General features: G+C 38.4%; 1 protein-coding gene across 4 annotated transcripts in view; it reads left to right on the forward strand.

Annotated features, from left to right (window-relative positions):
- TSPAN3 (tetraspanin 3) overlaps positions 1 to 20,216 on the forward strand; it is a 29,052-nt gene extending 8,836 nt beyond the window's left edge. For 2 of the 4 annotated variants that reach the window (XM_057723519.1, XM_057723516.1), the window contains 6 exons: positions 8,002 to 8,193; positions 8,443 to 8,517; positions 10,053 to 10,154; positions 12,416 to 12,568; positions 12,828 to 12,911; positions 19,310 to 20,216. In XM_057723519.1, coding sequence (XP_057579502.1) covers positions 8,002 to 8,193; positions 8,443 to 8,517; positions 10,053 to 10,154; positions 12,416 to 12,568; positions 12,828 to 12,911; positions 19,310 to 19,402 — 699 coding nt within the window. In that variant the 3' untranslated portion in view covers positions 19,403 to 20,216. The remainder of the gene's footprint in view (positions 1 to 8,001; positions 8,194 to 8,442; positions 8,518 to 10,052; positions 10,155 to 12,415; positions 12,569 to 12,827; positions 12,912 to 19,309) is intronic. The other 2 variants (XM_057723517.1, XM_057723520.1) reach the window with 2 other exon arrangements.
- The last annotated feature ends 1,658 nt before the right edge of the window (positions 20,217 to 21,874 follow it).

The following is a 21,874-nucleotide window of genomic DNA, read 5'->3' on the forward strand; positions in this document are numbered from 1 at the left end:
ACACTAAAAGAAGAGTAGCCATGCTCACCACAACTAGAGAAAGCCCGTGTACAGCAACAAAGACCCAATGCAGCCAAAAATAAATAAATAAATAAAATAAATCTTTAAAAAAGACCAGAACAGTCTATAGGCCCTAAGGCAAGAATATACTTGGTGTGTTCAGATTACCAAAAGAAGGCTTTTGTTTAAAAGATAAAAATTTATAATGAAATATTTCAAGGAAGAAATCACATATCATGTCACAAATCTCCATATACATATTTGGTGTTTTCTAGCACATCTTGCACATTTGAGTTGACAATATGAGGACTTTTAAACCGGAACCTTCATCTAACATCCTGGAATTTGTTTCTCTCCCTGCTGTATTCCTATCATCATGAATGAGTGCTCTAACAAAGAATATGTCATTGGAACACACCTTCAGCTTTCTTTTTTTTTTTATAAAATTTATTTATTTAGTGGCTGCGTTGGGTCTTTGTTGCTGCACACAGGCTTTCTCTAGTTGTGGCGAGCAAGGGCTACTCTTTGTTGCGGTGCGTGGACTTCTTATTGTGGTGGCTTCTCTTGTTGTGGAACACAGACTCTAGGCGCGTGGGCTCTGTAGTGCAGACTCAGTAGTTGTGGCACACAGGTTTAGTTGCTCCGAGGCATGTAGGATCTTCCCAGATCAGGGATCAAACCCGTGTCCCCTGCATTGGCAGGTGGATTCTTAACCACTGTGCCACCAAGGAAGTCCCTGAAATATTTTAATGAATTTTATTCCATAAGGTCCAACTTAGGGTAGGATTTTTGAAGGAAATTTATTCCGTAAAATTTATACTTGCATCAAACAAGTGTACTCTAAGAATCATTCACTCAGTAAATACTTGAGTATCTGTGCTTTACGTGTTTCTGAGAAATGCAAAAAAGTATAGTTCCTGCTTTCTAACAGCTTATAGGAAGAGGGGTCAGACAGGCAAAATCATTTTATATTCTATTGAATTTAATTTCTAGCTGCTCCTCCCCCTCCCCATTTATACTTATGGACAGTCTCAAGTCTTCCTTTAAAAATGTCATCTCTTTCTTCTCTCCCCCTCCTTAATAGTTTGGTAGAGTCAGTAGATGAGAATAATTATTTGCACTGATGTATTTGTTTTTGATTTACTAAAAGGGAGTCTGTAGTAAATGCTGACATACTGTATTTTACATTGTTGCTGCTACTGATTAAACAGATAACCCAAGCAAGGACAAACTCTGCTATTATAAAGCATAAGCACCTCAGGCTCCAGTAGTAATAATTGACTCCTTTTACAGTTAGAGTAGGGTATGGGGACAGAGGGTCTCAAGGAAAAATGCATGTTTAAATTACATTCTTCTCAGATGACCCCTGGAGCCCTGCAATCTGAAAATATCTAATTTCCATGCTGTTACAATAATTTGGCTGTGGCAGTTGCGGATCTCCAATTTCATTGCAACCTGAACATTTAGGGTCATTCAACTGGTGGATATAAATTGGATTAAATAGAACAACTTCATTAGGCTAGATAAACAATGATTATAAAAAACCAAATACAGAAACAGTGAAAATAGGATAGAATTGAGGAACATGACCTTTGGCATATCATCAGAGTAATATTGGTTTAAAGGATTAAAATATTTTTTCTTTAAGAATAATGGCAATAATGACAGTGATATTGATAATGATGGCAGAGTGGCTTACTGTCAAAATTTTGCACCCTAAAGTAGGGTTTTATTTGTTTTTTACTTGTCTCCTTGATAGGTGATATTTATGGAGGAAAGAAAGATGTGTACTGAAAGGATCAGAATTGTGTTAGTCAGAAAACATATAAAGATGAGTAAAAACCAGGTAGGCCCAAGAAAAGTAATAAATGGGGAAGATTGGCAGAGGTGTCTAAAATATTTGCAATTGAAGAGATTACCTATTTTATGTTGGTGCTTAAGGACAGATCTAAGAATTTTTGTGAAAGAACAACAAAGTCTCAATTTCAGATATAATTTTAAATATTTACTTTTATGATTATGCAAATAATATATTTGCTTTTTAAAGAAGACACTAAAAAGAATTTTTAACTAACATTACCGTAATTCCACCACCCAGAGACAACCAGTATTAACGTTTTGGTGTTTTTTTTAATGTCTGTACATAAGTGTGTTTTTCCCCTGACACAACACAAACGTATTATTAAAATATGCTTTAACATATATAAGGGCTATAAAGGGCTATATACCTCTGGATGCTAGGTTTTTTTCTTTTGTTTTTGCTATTTTGTTATAACATTTGGATGAATAAACCTTATACAAATCTTTGTTTCCATCTGACTTAATTTTCTTAAGAATAGACTCCTAGAAGTGCAGTTAGTAGGTACAAAAGCATAAATGCTGAGGCTAATAATGTGTTGCCAGATAGCTTTCCAGAAAGATTATTCTATATTAATCTTTACTTCTGAGGGCTCTTCTCTCTGTACCATTACATATCTTTGAATTCTGCTTGCCTATATTATTGACCAGTTTGTTAGGTAAAAAATGATATATTTTAATAGCTTCAGAAATTCTTGGTTAGAGTAGCTTTAATTTCTGAAAGAGGATTTGAAATCTTTGGAATAGTCTTTTTTCCTTGCGTGATAAAAGAGTGAATGAAGTATGTAGGCATTGGACTTGGTAAAAGAGTAATTATGTTTAATGATATGAAGTATTTCATCAGAGTAAGTCAGAATTGAAACAAATATGTTTGACTAGAGGATTTTATGGTAATTACAATGCTGAAAGATTTAAGGTGATTTTAAGACACTTCTAATAGCACAAGGGTGGAGTTCGGGGAAGCTTTCAGAAATGTGCTGTATAGAATTACTAATGGATTCCTTGTAGGAGAAAAGTGAGGTACATGAAAAACTAATATGACCATAAAGGAAACTCTGAATTAAATGTTGAAAGATAGGTACATGAGATGGATTTCTGCTGCAATTTTCCCCCTCTCTGCTTTTCGAAATCTGCATTCTTACGAATTGTAGAGTACACAGTGGTTTTTGCCAGGTCTTTTTACTTTTTCTCCCAACATTCCAGTTACCTCTGCGTTATCAATTGATTGTTGGAGGCAAAAGTCACATTGAAGAAGTAGTTCTCACAGGCCAGAAGAATTTGTCAGACACTCTGCTTTTTAGCTGAATGTCTTCAGATTGTCCCCTCATGTTTACACTGTCCTGATTCTTGCCCTTCTACAGATGAATCCATGGCTGCTGTATACCACTGCAAGAAAATCACTTCTGTTGGTCTTTGCTTTATCTTCACCAAAATGCTCTGTTGGATGCTTCTACCTTCACATTTCTGAATTTCCATATAGATACACTTTTCCAAACAGCTGTTTTATCTTCCAGCTTGTAACAAGTCTGCTTCATTTTTAATGTTGCCATGTTCCAGTGGCAAGTTTCACTATGGTTGATGTGCTCCCTTTCATTTCATATTCCTTCTTCCTTAGAAAAGTAAAGAATTTAGTTTTGTGGGTTTTAGCATTTCATCATCTTTCACCGAGGGTTTGAAAAGTACAGAAACAAAACAACTAATTTCTAAAACCAAAACACTGGTTTCTAAACTATAGAAAAATCAGTCTTATTTAACAATGAAATTTCTTATTTTAAAGGGGCTTCACATTTGTGTATATTGAATATGTGGTGGAAGGGTAAAAGAATAAAGCGAAGTGTCATACTTCTGGAAATCATACTTCTGAAATTTTCTAACAAATAGCTTTATTTCTGGAGGAACAGCTTGGTATTGTGCAAAAGCACTGGCTTTCCCAAAGTTTTAAAATTTTGTGACTTAATTTAGAACATGAGTTTATTAAAAGGTAAAAAGAATGGTCTTCAAAAAATTCTTTTTTCTGTAGTTTCAGCTCTCAGCCTTTCCCTTTCACTTCTTTGTAAAAAGGGATGAATATTTTTAGTATGCTGTCCTGGCACAAATCCTCCTTAAAGGCTCAGATTTTCTCAGCAGTGACTAAAGCAGTTCAGCTGCTTCCAAGTTCTGTATTTCATCCCCTCTTCTATTGCACCTCCCCCCCCCCCCCCCCCCACTCCGCAGCTGCTTTGTTGGCAAAGCCCAGATCCTTTGATAGATCTCAATCCCACTATGACCCTTCAGAAGAAGGATTTAACCTTGCTCACCTTTTAACCTTTCTAATAGCCACAACTCCTATATTAAAAATCTACATGACTACAAAGTCCGTACTTAGGAATTACTTATAACTTTCTTCCGTTTACCATGTAAGCTCTACCAGTGTTTTTCATACTGATGGTTGCATGTCATTAAAGCAGTTGTTTGTTGCTGTTTTTAGGTCTTCAGCTGTTGTTGGGACACCTTCTCTATATTTTCAAAGTAACTGATGTCATTTCCTAAGTTGTTTATTATAGAACTTATATTAAGCACTGTATATACATGTCATGAAAAGAAAATTTAGAAGTTATCTTCAAGTTAAGAGACAGTCTTTATCAGTAATTTGATTTATGTAGTTTCATATCAGCAATCAGTGCAGTTTCTGCTTTTGGTGTGCGCAACTACTAAGTTGCTTCCTACTGTATGTTGTCAGAATAGAAGCGTTATGTTCTCAACTCTGCTGTGTGATTTGGATATTGACTAGTTTGCAGCCTGGGAAAAGAAACTGCTCTCAAGTCTGTTAGAAAAGAACAGGCAGCTTTACAGATGGCATCTCCTCCTAGCCTTCCATTGCATTCGTTATCTGGGTGGATGGCTGCACTGGAAGCATTTCACTTGGCCCACTCCCAGGCAGCACCAAGTGTGAGCCTTATAGGGATCTCTTCAGGTTGAAAACTCATGTCATATTTAAAATGCAAATGGTTCTTCGATGTCCTATGCTTCAGATTAATTGTGGAGTACTTATATCTTCCAGTTTTATCTTGTTTTCAGTCAAATTTATGTGGTCTTAAATTTCATTTACTAGCAGCTCAAAGATGGAATTCATTCTAATTCAAGCCTTTTAAGAAATGAAGGTTGCCTATTAGAGTAAGAAAAGCCAAGAATCCAGAGGCTAGAGAGATGACTAGTCAAGACAAACTGGACAAAATTTGAGTGCTTCATATTTAGGATTTCTTCTAATTCACTCTGGGGACTAAAAGTATTTACTGTAACAAAATGTGTGTGTACACATGTGTGTGTTTGTATATCTCACGTAATGTAGTCAAGAAAAAGTAGTGTTTGTATTCATTAACACTTGAGTGTTAAGAATTCCATATACTTCTGTAGTTAATGCACCCAAACTATTAAGCTGTTTCTCCTCTCTTCCCTCTCCTATGCCTTCCATCATCCTGTAATAATATGTCACTGAAGTAAGCATGTCAGTGAACTGAGGGCCTTTGAACAGGTACAGTTGCTGTAAGTGAAGCATCTATACACTAACATATTCCAGATGTGATGGCCATCAGGAATTCAGTAAGCTGGATTAAGTTGTCAAATCTTGTTTGAATGGTGAACTAAAAACTATAACCATTGGCCTGAAGAGAAACAAAGCAAATTCAAACCAAAGCTTTATGATAGAGATAGGAGGGCAATTTCAAGGGAAGGGATGAGATGAAGTGCACTCAATGAATTTTGACAAATACCTACTGTGTGCCAAGCACTGTTCCGGGTGCTGGATGGTGGGTGGTACAGGACTGAAAGACTGATAGGCAAAGTTTGTGCCCTAAAGGCATGCTGAGACATATACAGTTGTAGTTGCAACAGTTGTCATAAATGCTCTGTTAGAGCTATGTAGGGAGTGGTATGTGACCAAGAGCACCTAATCCAGCCTGAAACGGTCAAGAATGGCTTCCAGAAGGAAGAGGTGATATTCAAACTGCATCTTAATTGGTGACAAGGATTCCCAGGCAGATGAAGAGAGGGCATTCCAAAGGGAGCAGCAGAGGTAAAGAAGTAAGAGAATATGTAGTACATTTGGAAATAACATCTTTCTGTTGTTCAGGGTGCATGAGAGGGAGTGAAGTCTGAGCCTGAAAAGCAGGGTGGAACAGCTTAGTTTATCAGGGGCTTTATTTGCCTCATCTTGATTTTAAACATGCTAATGCCTTGATCTGGTTTATATTTTTAACAAAAATAACTGACCATATAAAGAACATGTTATTAAGGGACAGAGAGGGTCAGCAAGTAAGGTTTAGGGTGGACAATGGTAAGGCCCAAATTAAGACAGAAGCACTGCAGCGGGTTGAAGAGAAGTCACAGTATTCAGGTGGTGTTTTGAAAGTAAACCTGAAGGAGTTTGGTGATTGATGGGATGCAGAGGTAAGTCAAAGAAAGAGAACAGAGTAACTCTCAGGCATTTGCAAAAAGTAACTGGTGCCATTTGCTCTGAAATATGGAATATGAGGGACGGTTTGGAGTGGGCAGGAAGGCAGAGAGGCTTTGAGGTAGGTTGAGGGCAAGGTGTCTGTGAGACTTCCAGATGGGGATGTGTAGTTCTGAGATGATGGCTTAGGTAGAGAGCTGCAGTGGCTGGCGAAGTTGGCTAGTAGAGCCCAAGGAGAGCCTACAGAATGAGAATTATTTAAGTAGGGCCGAAGGTAGAAGCCTGGAGATCCGCTAACATTTACCTGGTAAAGAAGAGTCCGTGAAGAGAATGAGAGAGAGAGCAGTGAGAGAAATAGGAAGAAAGGCAGCAGTGGAGAAAGCCAGAGGAGATTTTAAAAAGAATATGGTTTTTTAAATTGCCTCCATTGTTCTAGTTGTCTTCTCTTTTAAAAAGTTCATATTAAAAAAAAAAAACTCAAGTTACTTTCTCAACTTTCCATAAATGGGGTCTTTTTCTTCCCAATCTGAATGATCCTACTAGCCTAGTGTATGAAAATATACTGATGATGCCCAAGCTTACAGGGTCCCACAGACTTAAGAGATAAACTGAGTGTCCAGGTTGAGAGGAGTTAATGATATTTCCAGTATCATTGTGGAGGACCTTTTCTAGTTTGAAGATGAGCGATTTATGTGTTAACATTTTAAAGAATGGTGAAATAATTCTTTTCATGTGAAAGTTTCAGAGTGCTCTATAAATGATAATTCATTAAACCAAATATTTTAACACTTAGCCTCACACTGTATTTGCTCATTCACATGAAAGCAAGCAGCACAATGAGGGCAAAATTGACAGTGATAAGAGGAAAATGTATGTAAAACTCTGTAGCTGGAGCATTGTGTCTGGAGCAGCAGCTGTCCCATGATCTCCTGCATTCACTCTCCTTTAGTTGCTCTGAAACCTTGTTGCTCAGAGTGTAGTTCAAGAATCAGCAGCAGAAGTGTCACTGGGAGTCTGTTGGAAATGCAGGATCTCAGGCCCCACCCCAGACCTCCTGAATCAGTCTGCAGTTTAATAAAATCTTCAGGTGATTCCTATTCACAAAGTTTGAGAAACACCAATCTAAAGAATAAATAGACCTAAAGGGTTTGCAAAGTTCTTTAGTAATTCAGCCCTCTTGCTTTACCATTTCATAGTCTCAACTGGGACAGCAAAATTTTTAGAAATGGGTATCATGGTTATTAATTGCTATTGTATTTTCTTTCCCCAAGTCACTAGATAGAGATTATAAATGCAGATTCTAGAGTCAGGTTGCCTGGGTTCAAATCCTGGCTCTGCCACTTGACCTGACTTCTCCATTTGTTGGGGGCAGCCCCCATCTCCACACTGATCTGTATTGGACATTAATGGAGCTGCAGAAAACCTTTGAGGGGGGTTTGTTTTCATTCTTGTCATCAGTATTACTTACTGGATTCATGGTTTCTGGGTCCTTTATGAACCAGCAATTACCAAAAAGTAGATGGAGTTTGGAAAACTTTACAGCTTTAGTAAAGCAGTGCTTTTACTGATGAATAATTTTCAGCTTCACTGAAAAAAAGTCCACAAATAGATTTAAAAGCGGTGGAAAATCTGAGTTATAATGTGCTAAGAAGTAGTAGGGTTTTACCAGCAGGGGTTGGAGAAGTTTACTGGTGCTCTGGCCTTGTTTTCTGCAGGGAGCAGCTGGCATTTTATGCTATGTGGGAGCCTACGTCTTTATCACTTACGACGACTATGACCACTTCTTTGAAGATGTGTACACTCTCATCCCTGCTGTGGTGATCATAGCTGTAGGGGCCCTGCTCTTCATTATCGGGCTGATTGGCTGCTGTGCCACAATCCGGGAAAGCCGGTGTGGACTTGCCACGGTACGTGAGCTTTTCACTGACTGCATGTCGTCATAATATGTGGGAACATTCATTTGTGTTAACTTGCTTGAATTGAGCATGAAACTCCATGTTCTCTTTGACTGTCTTTATAATTGGAGCAGAAGTAGCACTTGTGTTAAACTTCTAGCAGTTATCTCAGATAATTGCTTTTTTATCAAGAGAGTATTTAGAGCTATTTTTTCATTTGTATTTAATTTTTGACAGTGTTTCCTTACATTTTCCTTGCAGTTTGTCATCATCCTACTCTTGGTTTTTGTCACAGAAGTTGTTGTAGTGGTTTTGGGATATGTTTACAGAGCGAAGGTATGTTGTCTACTGTAATATGTTTTAAAAGGTGGTTTAAGTGTTTCAAGTGAAATAGAACAAACTCATTTTCAGAATAAACATTTTCTTTTGCCTTACATCAATTTAGCCACTGCTTTGAAAATGTAAAGATAATTAGAAATTATATGTTGACGTGTAGTCTCATTTAATATAGCAACGTGTTAATTCTACTACTGTCCTAGCTTATAGGCAGTTTTCTTTAAATGACTGTAGAATGATCTGCAAATGAATAGTTGGTCAACTGAGAAGTTTGTTCAAATTTCCTCAGCCCATAGATTCCCTATATAGATTCCCAGATTTCTGTTTTAGAAGAACTAAGCTGAGAATTTCATTTTCCATTGCCTCTTTTAAAAAAAAATGCATTGGTCCTGGACATAGAAAAAAGTGATTGGGAGTTGTAATCCTACAACTTGTTCTTGAGGAACAAGGGGTCCTACCAACTCAAACACCAAGGCAACTATTGCCAGCCACTCCCTTCTTGCCCCTCTTTCCCTCTTTTCTGGTCATTTCTTCTTTTCTTTCCCTTTTCCTTTACTATTTTGCCTGCTTTTGCTTTCCATCTATAGTACCATTTAAGGCTAAACAGGCAGCTTTAAATTAATTACTTTGGTTATAACTATAGAGCTGTTATAAAGGCATAGTAGGGTTGTTCTCACTGTAACTTGTGGTTTTGAGTCAAAGGCATGATATGCCAATTTAATATTCAAGCATTGCTATATAAGGTACCAGACAACTATGCCAAGAAAAGAATGCAGTGGATTATGCCCCTACCTATGATCTGGTTATCAGTTTTATAATCTTACCACATCACGGATCAAATTACCAAATAGGTATAATCATCTTCAAAGGGTAAGGAGAGTTCTGGTACAAGCAAACTTTATTAAATGACACTTTAGTTGTCACTCTAATATTTGGTGGCAATACATTATGAAGAGTTTATTTCCTGTCTTCTCATTCACATACATGCTCATTCACATACAGCTTTTCATAAGGTGCTGCTTCTAAGGACTGATTTTTTTTTTTCTACCTGCTGATTACTTTTGCATATTTGGCCAAATCTAAATAAATATTAAATAAGTAAAATGGAAATAATGTTGGTATTTGTCCCAAAAGTATCTTTTGGGGGCTTAAGTTGTTTAATTTTTACCTCCTTTAGGAAAGGAAAATGAGTAGGTCTTCTGAGAATCCACTGAAAACTTATTTGAAAAAGAAGGTGGTCTGTTTATAATTTGGGACATCTATCTCAAGGCTCAACTGCTTTCTCCCTCTTGAATAAATTGGTAGCCTGCCATCTTGCGCACAATCTTCTCTTTGTTCTTAATCTGTGTGATATGTCTGAAGTTTTACCTGAATCTACATGGAGGCAGGAAGGGAGAAAACTTTTTTCTTACAAGAAATTCACAGAGAGATCTCGCCACTTTGCATATAGGCCATTTAGGCATTTTAGCTGGATCCTTGACTGATGTTACTTTTACCAGTATTTTTGAGGGACTGAATTTTTTGTTTTGATTCAGGTGGAAAATGAGGTTGATCGCAGCATTCAGAAAGTATATAAGACCTACAATGGAACCAGCCCTGATGCTGCTAGCCGGGCTATTGATTATGTTCAGAGACAGGTGAGTTCTCCTGAGGCTAATTTGTTTTTGAGGACCAGTTGCTGTTGAGTCAACATTAAACTTAACTCTATTACTATGTAAATTAGCAGTATACCTTTACAGTCATGATGAGTCCAATGTTTTTACCTTCACCCTTGAAAAGATTTTTTCCACCATTACCTAGTCATAGTCAGATAAGAAGCATCTGACTTTTCTCCTAAAAATGATTAGCTAAGGAGGTAATAATGGAAGAGAGGTACGTGTCACAGGAAAGTTGAGAGTTCAGATGGACTTCAGAGGAGGCGAGAAGTCTTCATAAAGCTCGAGAAAGCAAGACCAGAAAAGATAACAGACAAAACCATTAAAAAAAAAATTATTGTAGACAATTTGAAACATACCTGAAGGTAGAGAGAATCATATAGTAGATCTTTGTATCCATAAACCCACCTCAAAAATTGTCAGCTTTTTGTCAATCTTGTTTCATCTATTACTCCCACATATCTTTTGCTAGATTAACACAGACATTTCAGACAAAATATTTTAAATACTTTGTCATTGAAAATAATATTTAACTCAGAATCAGCTATTTAACAGGCAAAATGTAAAGAGTTTTCTTAACTATAAACTACCCCTCATGGGCAATATGATTTTTCAAATAGAGGTTCTAGAGCCACTAATTATATGTGGCTATTTAAATTAAAATTAAAAATTCAGTTCCTTAGTCACACTAGCCACATTTTTTTTTAAGTTAGAGTGTAATTGCTTTACAATGTTGTGTTTCTGCTGTACGATGAAGTGAATCAGTTATATGTATACATATATCCCCTCCCTCTTGGTTCTCCCCACCCCCACCATCCCACCCATCTAGGTCATCACAGAGCACCAAGCTGAGCTCCCTGTGCTATATATATAGCAAGTTCCCACTAGCTATCTGTTTTGCACATGGTAGTGTATTTTTGTCAAACCTAATCTCCCAGTTCATCCTACCCTCCCCTTCACCCTGCTGTGTTCACAAGTCCATTCTCTATGTCTGCGTTTCTGTTCCTGCCCTGCAAATAGGTTCATCTGTACCATTTTTCTAGAGTCCACATACATGCGTTAATATACAATACTTATTTTTCTCTTTCTGACTTCACTCTGTATGACAGACTCTAGGTCCATACACATCTCTACAAATGACTCACTTTCATTTCTTTTTATGACTGATATTCCATTATATACATGTACCACATCTTCTTTATCCATTCATCCGTCAATGGACATTTAGGTTGTTTCTATGTCCTAGCTATCGTAAATAGTGCTGTAGTGAACATTGGGGTACATGTGTCTTTTTGAATTATGGTTTTCTCAGGGTGTATGCCCAATAGTGGGATTACTGGGTCATATGATAGTTCTGTTTTTAGTTTTTTAAGGAACCTCCATACCGTTCTCCATAGTGGTTGTGTCATTTTACATTCTCACCAGTAGTGCAAGAGGGTTCCCTGCCGCACCCTCTCCAGCATTTATTGTTTGTAGATTTTTTGATGATGGCCTTGGGGGCCTGGGGGTGGGGGGGCTTAGGCATTGGGCAGGGCCTAGACTCAGAACCCGCACTGCCTGGAGTGGGGGGCCTTAGAGTGCGGTGTTCGAGGTAAGGCCCTGGGTGGGGGTGTGGGGGCGGGGTTTAGGCCCAGCGCAGCTGGAGGGAGCTTCAGAGGGCTGAGGGTTAGGCCCGGGACCTCAGCAGGCTCCCCAGGGCCCAGGTGGGCAGGGGAAACACTGGCTGTGTTCCCTTCCGATCCGCCACTCTCCCGAGGGTCTCCCAGTCCCCACTGATCCCCTAACGGTGGGTGGGTCCCTCTGGGCATGGGAACCCCTCCCCTCTCCCAGCCGCCCCTAAGGGGCACTGGTCCTGTCCCTCCTCCATTTCTCCTCCCCCCTTCCTCCCCCCCCACATCCTACCTGGTGGCTCATAGGGTCCTCCCATCCCCTTACATGTCCGTGGTCCCCCACCAGTGCCTGGTAGGTGCCCTAGTTGTGCAGAAACTTCAACTCCATGTCCTTCTGGTCTGCCATCTTGACTCTCCCTTACACTGGCCACATTTTAATTGCTCAGTAGCCCCATGTGGCTAGTTGCTACCATACTGAGCATACAGACATAGAATATATCTATCATTGCAGAAAGTTCTATTGGTCATCACTGGTCTAAAGTAGCTCAAAGCTCTGCAGTGCATGAAACTCTAAAGTTCCACACAGGGTGTGTGTTCTATGAGGAGTAATATCTCTGTTCTCTTCTCCATTAGCTGCACTGTTGTGGAATTCACAACTATTCAGACTGGGAAAATACAGACTGGTTCAAAGAAACCAAAAACCAGAGTGTCCCTCTTAGCTGTTGCCAAGAGACTGCCAGCAGCTGTAATGGCAGTCTGGCCCACCCCTCGGACCTCTATGCCGAGGTAAGTTCAGTTTTTTGGCCACCACTTGAATCTAGCCTGGTAACCTGATTTCTTGGTGAATTATCTCTATCTGGAACTTCCACCTTCTTTTCCTTATCTTTAATGCCATTTAATTTTAATATAAAGTATTTTCAAATGCATTATCTTTTTTCCTTCTTTTAGTTTCTGTCATTTCCATTTCTGCCACTGAGTAGTAGTATGTGACCTTGCAGCTTTCACTTTTTAAAAAGACTAATGAGGATGACTTTGGGTGTTTTAGGGGTGTGAGGCTCTAGTTGTGAAGAAGCTACAAGAAATCATGATGCATGTTATCTGGGCAGCGCTGGCATTTGCAGCTATTCAGGTAAGTGCAATTAGCCAAGGAGTTATCAGAGTGTACTGATTCTCTGATGTCAACCCTGAATGGTTTTAATCACGAAGTGCAGTTAATCTTTGTGTGTATTGATAACTTAGAAGTGACTGAGGTACCAGACACCAGTTTCCAACATCTTCCTTTCCTGTCTCCAGAGATAGACCCAGAATGGTCCCAGAAACCAGAGGTCTGAATTGGGGAACCATGTGTGAGAGGATTCCTTATCTTATTTTCTTGGCTTGATTAGTGAGTGACCTGTTCAAAATACAAACTGTTGTCATAGTGTATTCTTGGGAGGTACTTCAGTAGAACTTCACAGAGTTTTTAACAAATCAAACTGCTATATTTTAGCTTGGAAATGGAAAGCTTTATTTTAATCCCTTTTTAAAAAAATTTCTCCTTCCATTTCTTTTCTGTCTTCAAGGGTTTTATATGTTCATATACATAAATTAAGAACTGGTACTACATTAGTCTCTTATACCAATAGGATCAATTTTATCACTTTACAGAAAAGACCTTTAATTAAAACCTGAGGTTCTAACCTTCCTTGTATTTGTGGACTTAGTGTTTTTAGAAGGACTGTTATCAAGAAGTCTGTTAACCACTTGGCATATTTGGAAATGTACCATGTTTTTCTGGTAGCTAAAGGGACTTGTCCCAGCTCCCACTAATGAAAAGTCTTCCCCTCCCCCCCCAATAATAGCTTGTACAAAGTAGCTGGTAATTGTTTTAACTTATCAGAAAAAAAAACCCACATACATCCTGTATCCCTCATACCCCCCTAAAAGGCAAATAAGATGGCTATTTTTCTGCCCAGTGTAACTACCTACATTCCTAGTTTCTTGGGTATATGCATTATATCTTAGAAATTCTGTTAGAGGGCTCTTACAACTATTTGAAAAGAATTGACAGTCCTTTGCATCAGATCTAGTTCTCAGAGTGTTCTTTAGTGTTCTTTTAGTATGTTCTTGAAACATGCTTCAGGTCTAGAGAATCTATTTTAAGAAAGTTTTGATATCATTTAATTGTTAACTATACCAATGTAATTGCTAGTTTATATGTAAATTGCTTGGCTTGTCTGCTCTCTGTATATTTGAACAGAAACTAGTGTAGTTGATAGGAGGTGCCTTTTAAAATGGCAAAAGGGTGATTGTTTTCTGTGCTGGTATGCAAAAAGCTCTGAAATGATTCATTAGAAAGGCTAGCTCTATTTGCTATGGTCTCTGCCCTTGTAAGCGTTTACTTTGTGGCTCAGCATAGCAGTAATCTGTTGATCAGCAGGGATGTGTTTCATATTTTCTTTGTGTGAACACATTCATTTAGCTAAAAATAATGAAACATGAGAGAGATCTCTTTTTCCCAAGTGAAATCCTGATCGGTGCATTTGTAATGATTTTATGTGTGGTAATAAAGCTGCATGTATTAAAAGCTTTAGAACTCTATGGCGCTTGTGGTCATGAAATATGCAACATGTGTATAGAAGACTGATGAAAATCAACATGTTAGATATGTCCCTTGTCTAGTTAAGCTTATTAGCCAGCCAGATATTTCTTCATTAAATATTTTTCAGTGGGGGCTAATAAATATTCTAACTAGTCTCTTAAATATGCCTTATCATATGCATTTTATACTTAAATCACCCTGACTTAAATAATGGCTGATAAAGCTTTGATGTTTTCAGTTCAACAAAACTAAGTCAGGGATTCAGAGCTTTTACAGACTAAAAACCTAGTGGTTTTGAAAATTAAAAAACTTTGGTTTTGAGGGGAAAAAGATCCATTTGAAATAAAAGTATTTTCTAACTTTTTTTCAGACGTGCCTGTAAATGTTTAAACTTTTGATATTCAAAATCTGATGTAGATTGGTGCCCTGCGTGTGAAAAACCTGAGTGAAGGCAGAAACAACTCAAAGAGCAGTGAACTTTTATGTTTGTGTACTTATCCTAATAGAGAAAGAGCTAGAAGGATGCTTGGAGATTCTCAATCCCTGCTCCCTTGGTTTTAAAGGCCATGAAAATGAGGGAGAGCCAGGATAACAAGACTTAAGACCATCACTAAAGCTTGAACCCTGTCTCCATGTCTGCTTTGCCTCCAATTACAAATCAAAGAATTAAGATTCTCAAAAGATTAAATTCCTAAATTCCGTTATGAAATCTGACAGCAAATTAACACTTAAGTTGGATAGAATACACAGTGTAATAGCATTGAAAAATTATTAGCACTTTTCTTCAGGTTCTAAAGTGGGGAAGCTCTAAGAGCTATCACAGGAAATTCAGTTTTAAATAATGGTCAAGATGATTTTTGGTAGTGTTGTGAGTATCAAAACCATTTAAGCTTTGTCTCCTTTGATTTTGAGTGTGATTTGTGGTACTACCTATTAAGCTATGTTTCATTGATGTTTTCAGGCATAAAGGTGAATTTAAGAAGAAATTTTCTCATAAGCTTAATTTACCAATAAAAGCCTCTTGTTTGAGTGTTGGTCATCTGTGGGCCAGTCTAGCCCTCCATGTCTTTTTGTGTGAGCCCCACTCATTTCATGTATTGTCCATGACAGCTTTTGTGTTATGCTGACAGCGTCAAATAGTTGCAACAGAGCCCAATTTTGTCTCTTGGTTAACAAAGTTTAAAATATTTACTATATTGCCCTTTATGAAACATCTGCCCACCCTTGTTCTAGTCTTGTTAAGTAGTCTAGGTTTGGGTAGGACCAAAATGATCATGAAGGGAAACCTGAAAAATACAAGAGAATGAGATTTTAAAAATTTTGCTACACCCCTTATACTATTAGTTTATTAATCAGCAGGGTATTTCACTTCTTTGAGAGTAGCTAGCCTCTTAAGTGAACAAATGATCAGCTATAAATTTTATATTTCAACAGTCTGGTCATAATAATAAAATCTAGGTTTTGATTTGGCAAGTTCTTAAATATCAGCTGTGGGTAAGGCTCTGTGCAAAGGCAGTATGGAAAAAATGGGAATTGTCAGGCTTTGGAGCTTCACAACATTGGCATGTCCTTAAGATGGAATGGTCAAGACCAGAATTTCATAGATAACTGGTTCCCAAGGCCATGTTGCTTTTTTCTGGTCTGTATGCCAAGTGTGAAGGAGGTTGAGATGCTATTTCCTTCCTGCTTCTTCTGACTTCTATTTTGATTGATTAAAATGAGTTAAAATACATTAGTGAATAGCACTTCAGACTGGGCCCCCAGATAGTTAAAACTGAGTGGTTTGATTCTGACATTTCAAATAATTCTTCCTTAAAAACTTAAAACCAAAGCTTTGGAAGCTAATTCTTGAGTGGCTAAGATTTTCTTTTTTTCAATTTGGGAGAAATTAATCTTAATTGTTAACTTTTTGAGAATTTCTTAATTGAAAAACCCATTTGATAAAATTTTCTTCAGATGATACAAATTGAGTAAGAGGTAAGCCTCCCTCTCAAGTCTTGACCCCAGTTCTTGAGTTCCCCCTTGCAGAGGCAACCACTGTTCCCAGTTGCCTGTATATCATTCCAGAAGTAGTTTGTGGTTAGACAAGCATGTAAATATTTTTTTACGCAAACAGAAGCTTATAGGATGCAGTTTTCTACCTTTTTTTCTTAAGATAATCATATGCAACTTCCAGTTTTGAGAAATAATGCAGACAGTCCTTGTATGCCTTGCCCAGTTTCCCTCAGTGGTTAACATTTTGCGAAACTATTATATATCACAACTAGGATATTGGCATTGATACAATCCTCTGATTTTATTTAGATTTCTTATTTCTATGTGTGTATTCAATTCTGTACAATTTTATGACCTGTTTGGTTCTTGTATCCACCACCGTAGTCAAGATACTGAACAGTTGCAACACTACAAGCGTCCCACTTGGTACTGTTATAATTGCTCCCACCTGCCTCCTATGTCTCTTCCCCCATGTACCCTGGTGACCAATAATCTGTCCTCCATTTCTGAAATTTGATCATTTCAAAAATATTATATAGGTGGAATTATGTGATATGTAACTTTTTGTACCTTCTTAAAAACAAATTAATATGCTACTGTGGCTACATATAGTATTCCATTTTTTGGACATACTTCATAATTTATGTAATCTGCCTTAATGGGCACTGATGGAAGTGTTGCTATTACAGAAGTGCAAGTAGTGAATATCCTCTGTATATACATGCTAAGTCTGTAGCAAAATATTTGTAGCCATGAAATTGAGGAGTCAGAGAATATGAATGACTTTTTGATAGGTATTTCTAAATTTTTCTCAGAAAAGAGTGTTTCCATTGTGCAGTCCTAATAACCTTGTATAAAATACCTACTTCCGCATAATGCCACCTATCTAGTGTATCATGGAGCATTTTAATCCTTGGCAGTCAGTTTTTTTAATCACCATTTGCCTGTGTATTTAGTAATCATTTTTTGCAGTTGCTGGGTGTTATATTTGGACCAAGTGCAGATTAGTTCTCATGACTGGAATATTATAGGAGAAAATTTCATTGCAAGAAATCACACTGGAGCTAAAATATTTGTGTGATATTTTAAAATCTGTTTTTGGAAAAGTTCAGTAATCAATGAGATTTCAGTATAGCAAAGCTTTGGAAACAGACCTGTAATACTTAGTGATGAGGTTTGCGCTATAAGAAATTACTGTGTAGTGCTTAATGTTCTTCTTTTCTCTTTTCTTTTTAATTTTTATTAGAGTATTTAATGTTCTCAATCGGACTCATTTCCAAGCATGAGTAGGGTTTTATCAAGCTTATTTAATTGTTTTTAAATCAATACAAATTGATTTAACTGAAGTTAAAGTCAGGAAAGAAAGGATACTGATATCAGACCCCATTTTGAGAATGCTGACTCCTTCAGTAGAAGTTAACCAACTGAAGGGAATGTGAGGAGGTGGGGATGGGAAGAGATCTTTTCCCCAAGCAAGTCAGTAATTTCAGAGCTTAGCATTTTTATTGCTCAGTTTAACATTGCCTGGGAACATAATTGTGTTTTGATCTTATAGCTAGTCTAAGAATGTTTTGATGTACAGTGAGTGTAAATGTATTTTTTTAGGAATTAGATACTAAACATGTCTAGAATTGGCTTAAGATATTTAGTAAACTTTCAACAATATCCACTTGTAAAATGTCTTTAAGGTGCTTTGCACTGGTAAGCACTCAGCAAATATTGATATAATGAAACTAATGAATTCAAGCAGCAAGTATATATCCTGAATGGGTAGAATAGAGGCTAAAATAGGGGCAGAAATTGGAGTGTATGACTTCATCATGGAGAATTCAAATTGAGGACATCCTTTTTCTCTGCACGTGTGTCTCATTAGTCATCTTCCACTTCAGACTTTGAGAGCCTGTTTATGGATTGGGTACGTTTTGTTGTAATTAGATTGGCCCCATATGTACAGAGGGCCCTGCCTTTTTAAATTAATACTACCTTCACTGTCAATGAAAATTTAGAGCAGCAGATTTATTTAGCTATTTAGTAACTGTTTATATTTCATAAGAAGCCAGGTCAAAATGCTAGAATCATTTCTCTTTAATCCAGCTTAATCTTCTTGCTTATCCAAAATAACATGGCATGACTTTATTACTATTCCAGTTTGCTACCACAGAAGGATTAGGTCTTATTAAAATAAAATGATGAAGGAAGGGTGACCTTTAAAAAGTAATATGTAAATGATAACACAGAGCCAAACCTAGATTTCAAAAACAGTAAATAATTGTGAAACAAAAACCTTCGAACTATACTTTTGGCATCAGATTGGTTTTCCCCCGTAGGGCTTTTGGGCTACTCATGTATTGAACTTTTCATTTTGTCGGTTGTTATAAAGACTATCTCCCCCAAATCCAGATGCGTAAAAAGACCACCATTAAATTTGCTCACCATACGTAGTCTTGACCATTCTGCTCCCTAGACCTTTGCTGTCCAGTATGGTAGCCACTAGCCACATAAGTCTAAATTTAAATTAATTTTAATAAAATAAATGCAACTCCTTAGTTGTGCTAGCTACATTTCAGATGCTCAGTAGCCACATGTGGCTAGTGGCTACCGTATTTGACCGCTCAGATATAGACTGTTTCCATCATTGCAGAAAGTTCTTTTGTATAGCACTTCTCTAGATTGAGATGGGAATGGCACAGATGGGAATGGCACTAGGAGGGCCTTGATTCTCTGCTGGCTTCACAAATTATTCCTAGGTGTGAGGTAAGAAGCTGAAACTTGGTACTTAGTTCCTAAAAAGATAGTGTATTCGTTAGAAATTGCTTCTGTTACTGTTAGTGCTTTTTTGATGATGTGAGATCTTTGAACTTTGAAACAGTTTCATTGCCAACAAAGAAATACACACTTGCTATAAGAGGGTTTTCAGCCTCTTTTTTCCCATTGTTGTTTTCTTCCCGCAGCTGCTGGGCATGCTGTGTGCCTGCATCGTATTGTGCAGAAGGAGTAGAGATCCTGCTTACGAGCTCCTCATCACCGGCGGAACCTATGCGTAGCAGAAAACTCAAGCCTGAGCTTTTTAGTCTTGTTTATGATTTGGAAGGTGAATTGAGCGGGTCCACTACTATTGGCCTCCTGAGTTCATTTAGTTAAAGCACACATACACAGGTGTTGGACAGAGCAGTTTGGCTCTTCATGTGTCCACCTTCTTACCTTACCACCTATGACTTTCTTTTCCTCTGTTCTGGCTGACTCTCCATGTCCGTAAGTGTTTAAGTACGGCAGTAAATGTTCTAATCTCAGAACCGTTTGCGAGTTGCGTAGTTTGCTGGAATTAAAGGCGGATGTGGGCCTGCTTCTGTTACCTCCAAGCAGTAATGGGACTGCTGCTGAAGTATCATGGGGTCCTTTCAGTCTTCACAATGGAGAACTCTTGGCCAAAGGTTTCTTGGGGGAGGGGGAGGCAGTCAGCTGTCTGGTTAAAGTTAATACCAGATGGTGCCCCTCATCAGTGTCCTTTTAAAAATATATATACTATAGTCCAGTAAGATAGCAACTGTACAAAATGGCTAAAATAGATTTTAGAATCATACAGTATGTATCTTGGTTCATCTTCAAAATAAGACTGATCTTTGAAACTAGCGGTTTTTAATCAAAGCTGGCTTTATAGGAGGAGTATAATGTATGCACTACTGTTTTAAAACAATTAGTGTGAGTGTGTGCGTGTGTTTTTGTATGATCGAGCCCATTCATCGTAAGTCTAAACTTGTTAGAAATAATGTACCCATGTAGACTAGCAAAATAAGTATGTAGATGTGATCTCAGTTGTAAATAGAAAAATCTAATTCAATAAACTCTGTATCACTCCCTTAACATGTAGTTTTTAATTATTTGGAGATACTTCAATTCCAGAGCAGCAGTATAATGTTTTAAATGTTGGTGCTATCTTCAGTTCATTATGATTTGCATGTGTTTTAATTATATCTGTTGCCAAATTCTAAAGGCCTTGGTATTCAAAAAACTACACATGCTTTTCAGCCCAGTATATCCTACAAATATGGAGCACCTACTGTGTGCATGGCACCGGGGATACAGTGATGGTGCTTTCCTATACTGGCCTGTTAGGAACCAGGCCGCACAGCAGGAGGTTGGGGACCCCTGGGTTAGAAGGGCTGTGTGAGGCTTCAGTGAGGTGGATGTAGTAGTTTAGGACAGAGCTCAAGAGCTCTTTGTAGTTGGTGGAGGTGTTGTGGGGGTGCACTCAGAAGTTTGGAGTGGGTGAGAATGGTGGAGTTTGATCATTGATGGGGTGTGGGACAGAGAAAAGGGAGAGGAAGGAAGCAGTCTAGGATGAGTCCCAGGTTTCTGGCTCAGTCAGCTGGGGAAACAGAATTAGTTGCAAAGATACGGAGCCAGTGAGGACCACATCTAGGGACATGAGTTCATGTTCAGTTTTAGATCCATCAATTTTGAGATGCTTAAATATTGTGCAAGTCTGTCCTGCCTGAAAATGGAGATGATGTGAGAAAGGAGAGGAGTAAAAACTAACTCCTGTTCACAAAGCGGAAGTTAACCAAAATATGCCCGGTTTTAGAGAACTATAGGAGATTTACTATGTTCTGTTGACCCATCCCATCTCTTGTTCCTATCTGCTGCACGTTGGGCAAGAATGTTTTGCTTGTCTTCGTGGCCTTTGACTACCACCTTCCCCATTCCCCAGCCCTGTCTCTGCCCATCCTTGATTTCGGTTTTCCACATGTACCATCCTGCGGCTGCCCTGTCCCAGGTTGGAGCTGAGGTGAGCAGTAGCTGGACTGTGATGTTGGTTGCCCTTGGCCCTTTCTGTGTGATCTACCTAGCTGAGCCTCCAGAGTAGGAAAATGCTTTGGGAAAAATATGCCAATTGGTAACCCACTCCTTCAACGCCCAAGAGACTGATTCCACACCACCGTCCTTCATTCATTCCCTGGCTTGCCTGCTGAGAGAACAGCGTCCTCTCCTGTGCTCTGTCAGCTGGACCCAAATTGACCTTGCTAATAATAGTGAAGCCAAGAAGAGATGGTAGCTCTGGGGCCGGTTAAACCACTCTAGTTCCTGCCAGCTTTAAATTGTGCTTAATTCCTGGCATAGTCATGGAAATGCCTTTTTCCTTTGGGAACCTCTGGATGGGGAATCTCTCCATGTTGACCAGGGCCAGACAAATTCAGCTTCTGCCTGCTTAATGTCTCCAGGGTCTCTGCCATACCACATGGAGCTGAGACTAGGAGTTTGTGTTACCCTGAGACCCTGTTCTCTGGGACTTTTTCTCTGAGGGCAGAAGAGCCACTTTTTATGTCTGAATCTAATGAGTAAGCTCCCCCACTGGACCAGTGTTTCTCACCCTTGTCTGCACGTTGGAATCACCTGGGGAACTTTGAGAATACAGATGTCGGGTCCCAGAGTGGCCTGGGATGTCCAGAGAGCAGTGAAGGCTGAGAACTACTGCTATTACCTGTTCCCTTTTTTAAAAAGTTAGTTTTATTTAGAAA

The sequence above is a fragment of the Hippopotamus amphibius genome, chromosome 2, assembly GCF_030028045.1.
Source record: "Hippopotamus amphibius kiboko isolate mHipAmp2 chromosome 2, mHipAmp2.hap2, whole genome shotgun sequence".
NCBI lineage: Eukaryota > Metazoa > Chordata > Mammalia > Artiodactyla > Hippopotamidae > Hippopotamus > Hippopotamus amphibius.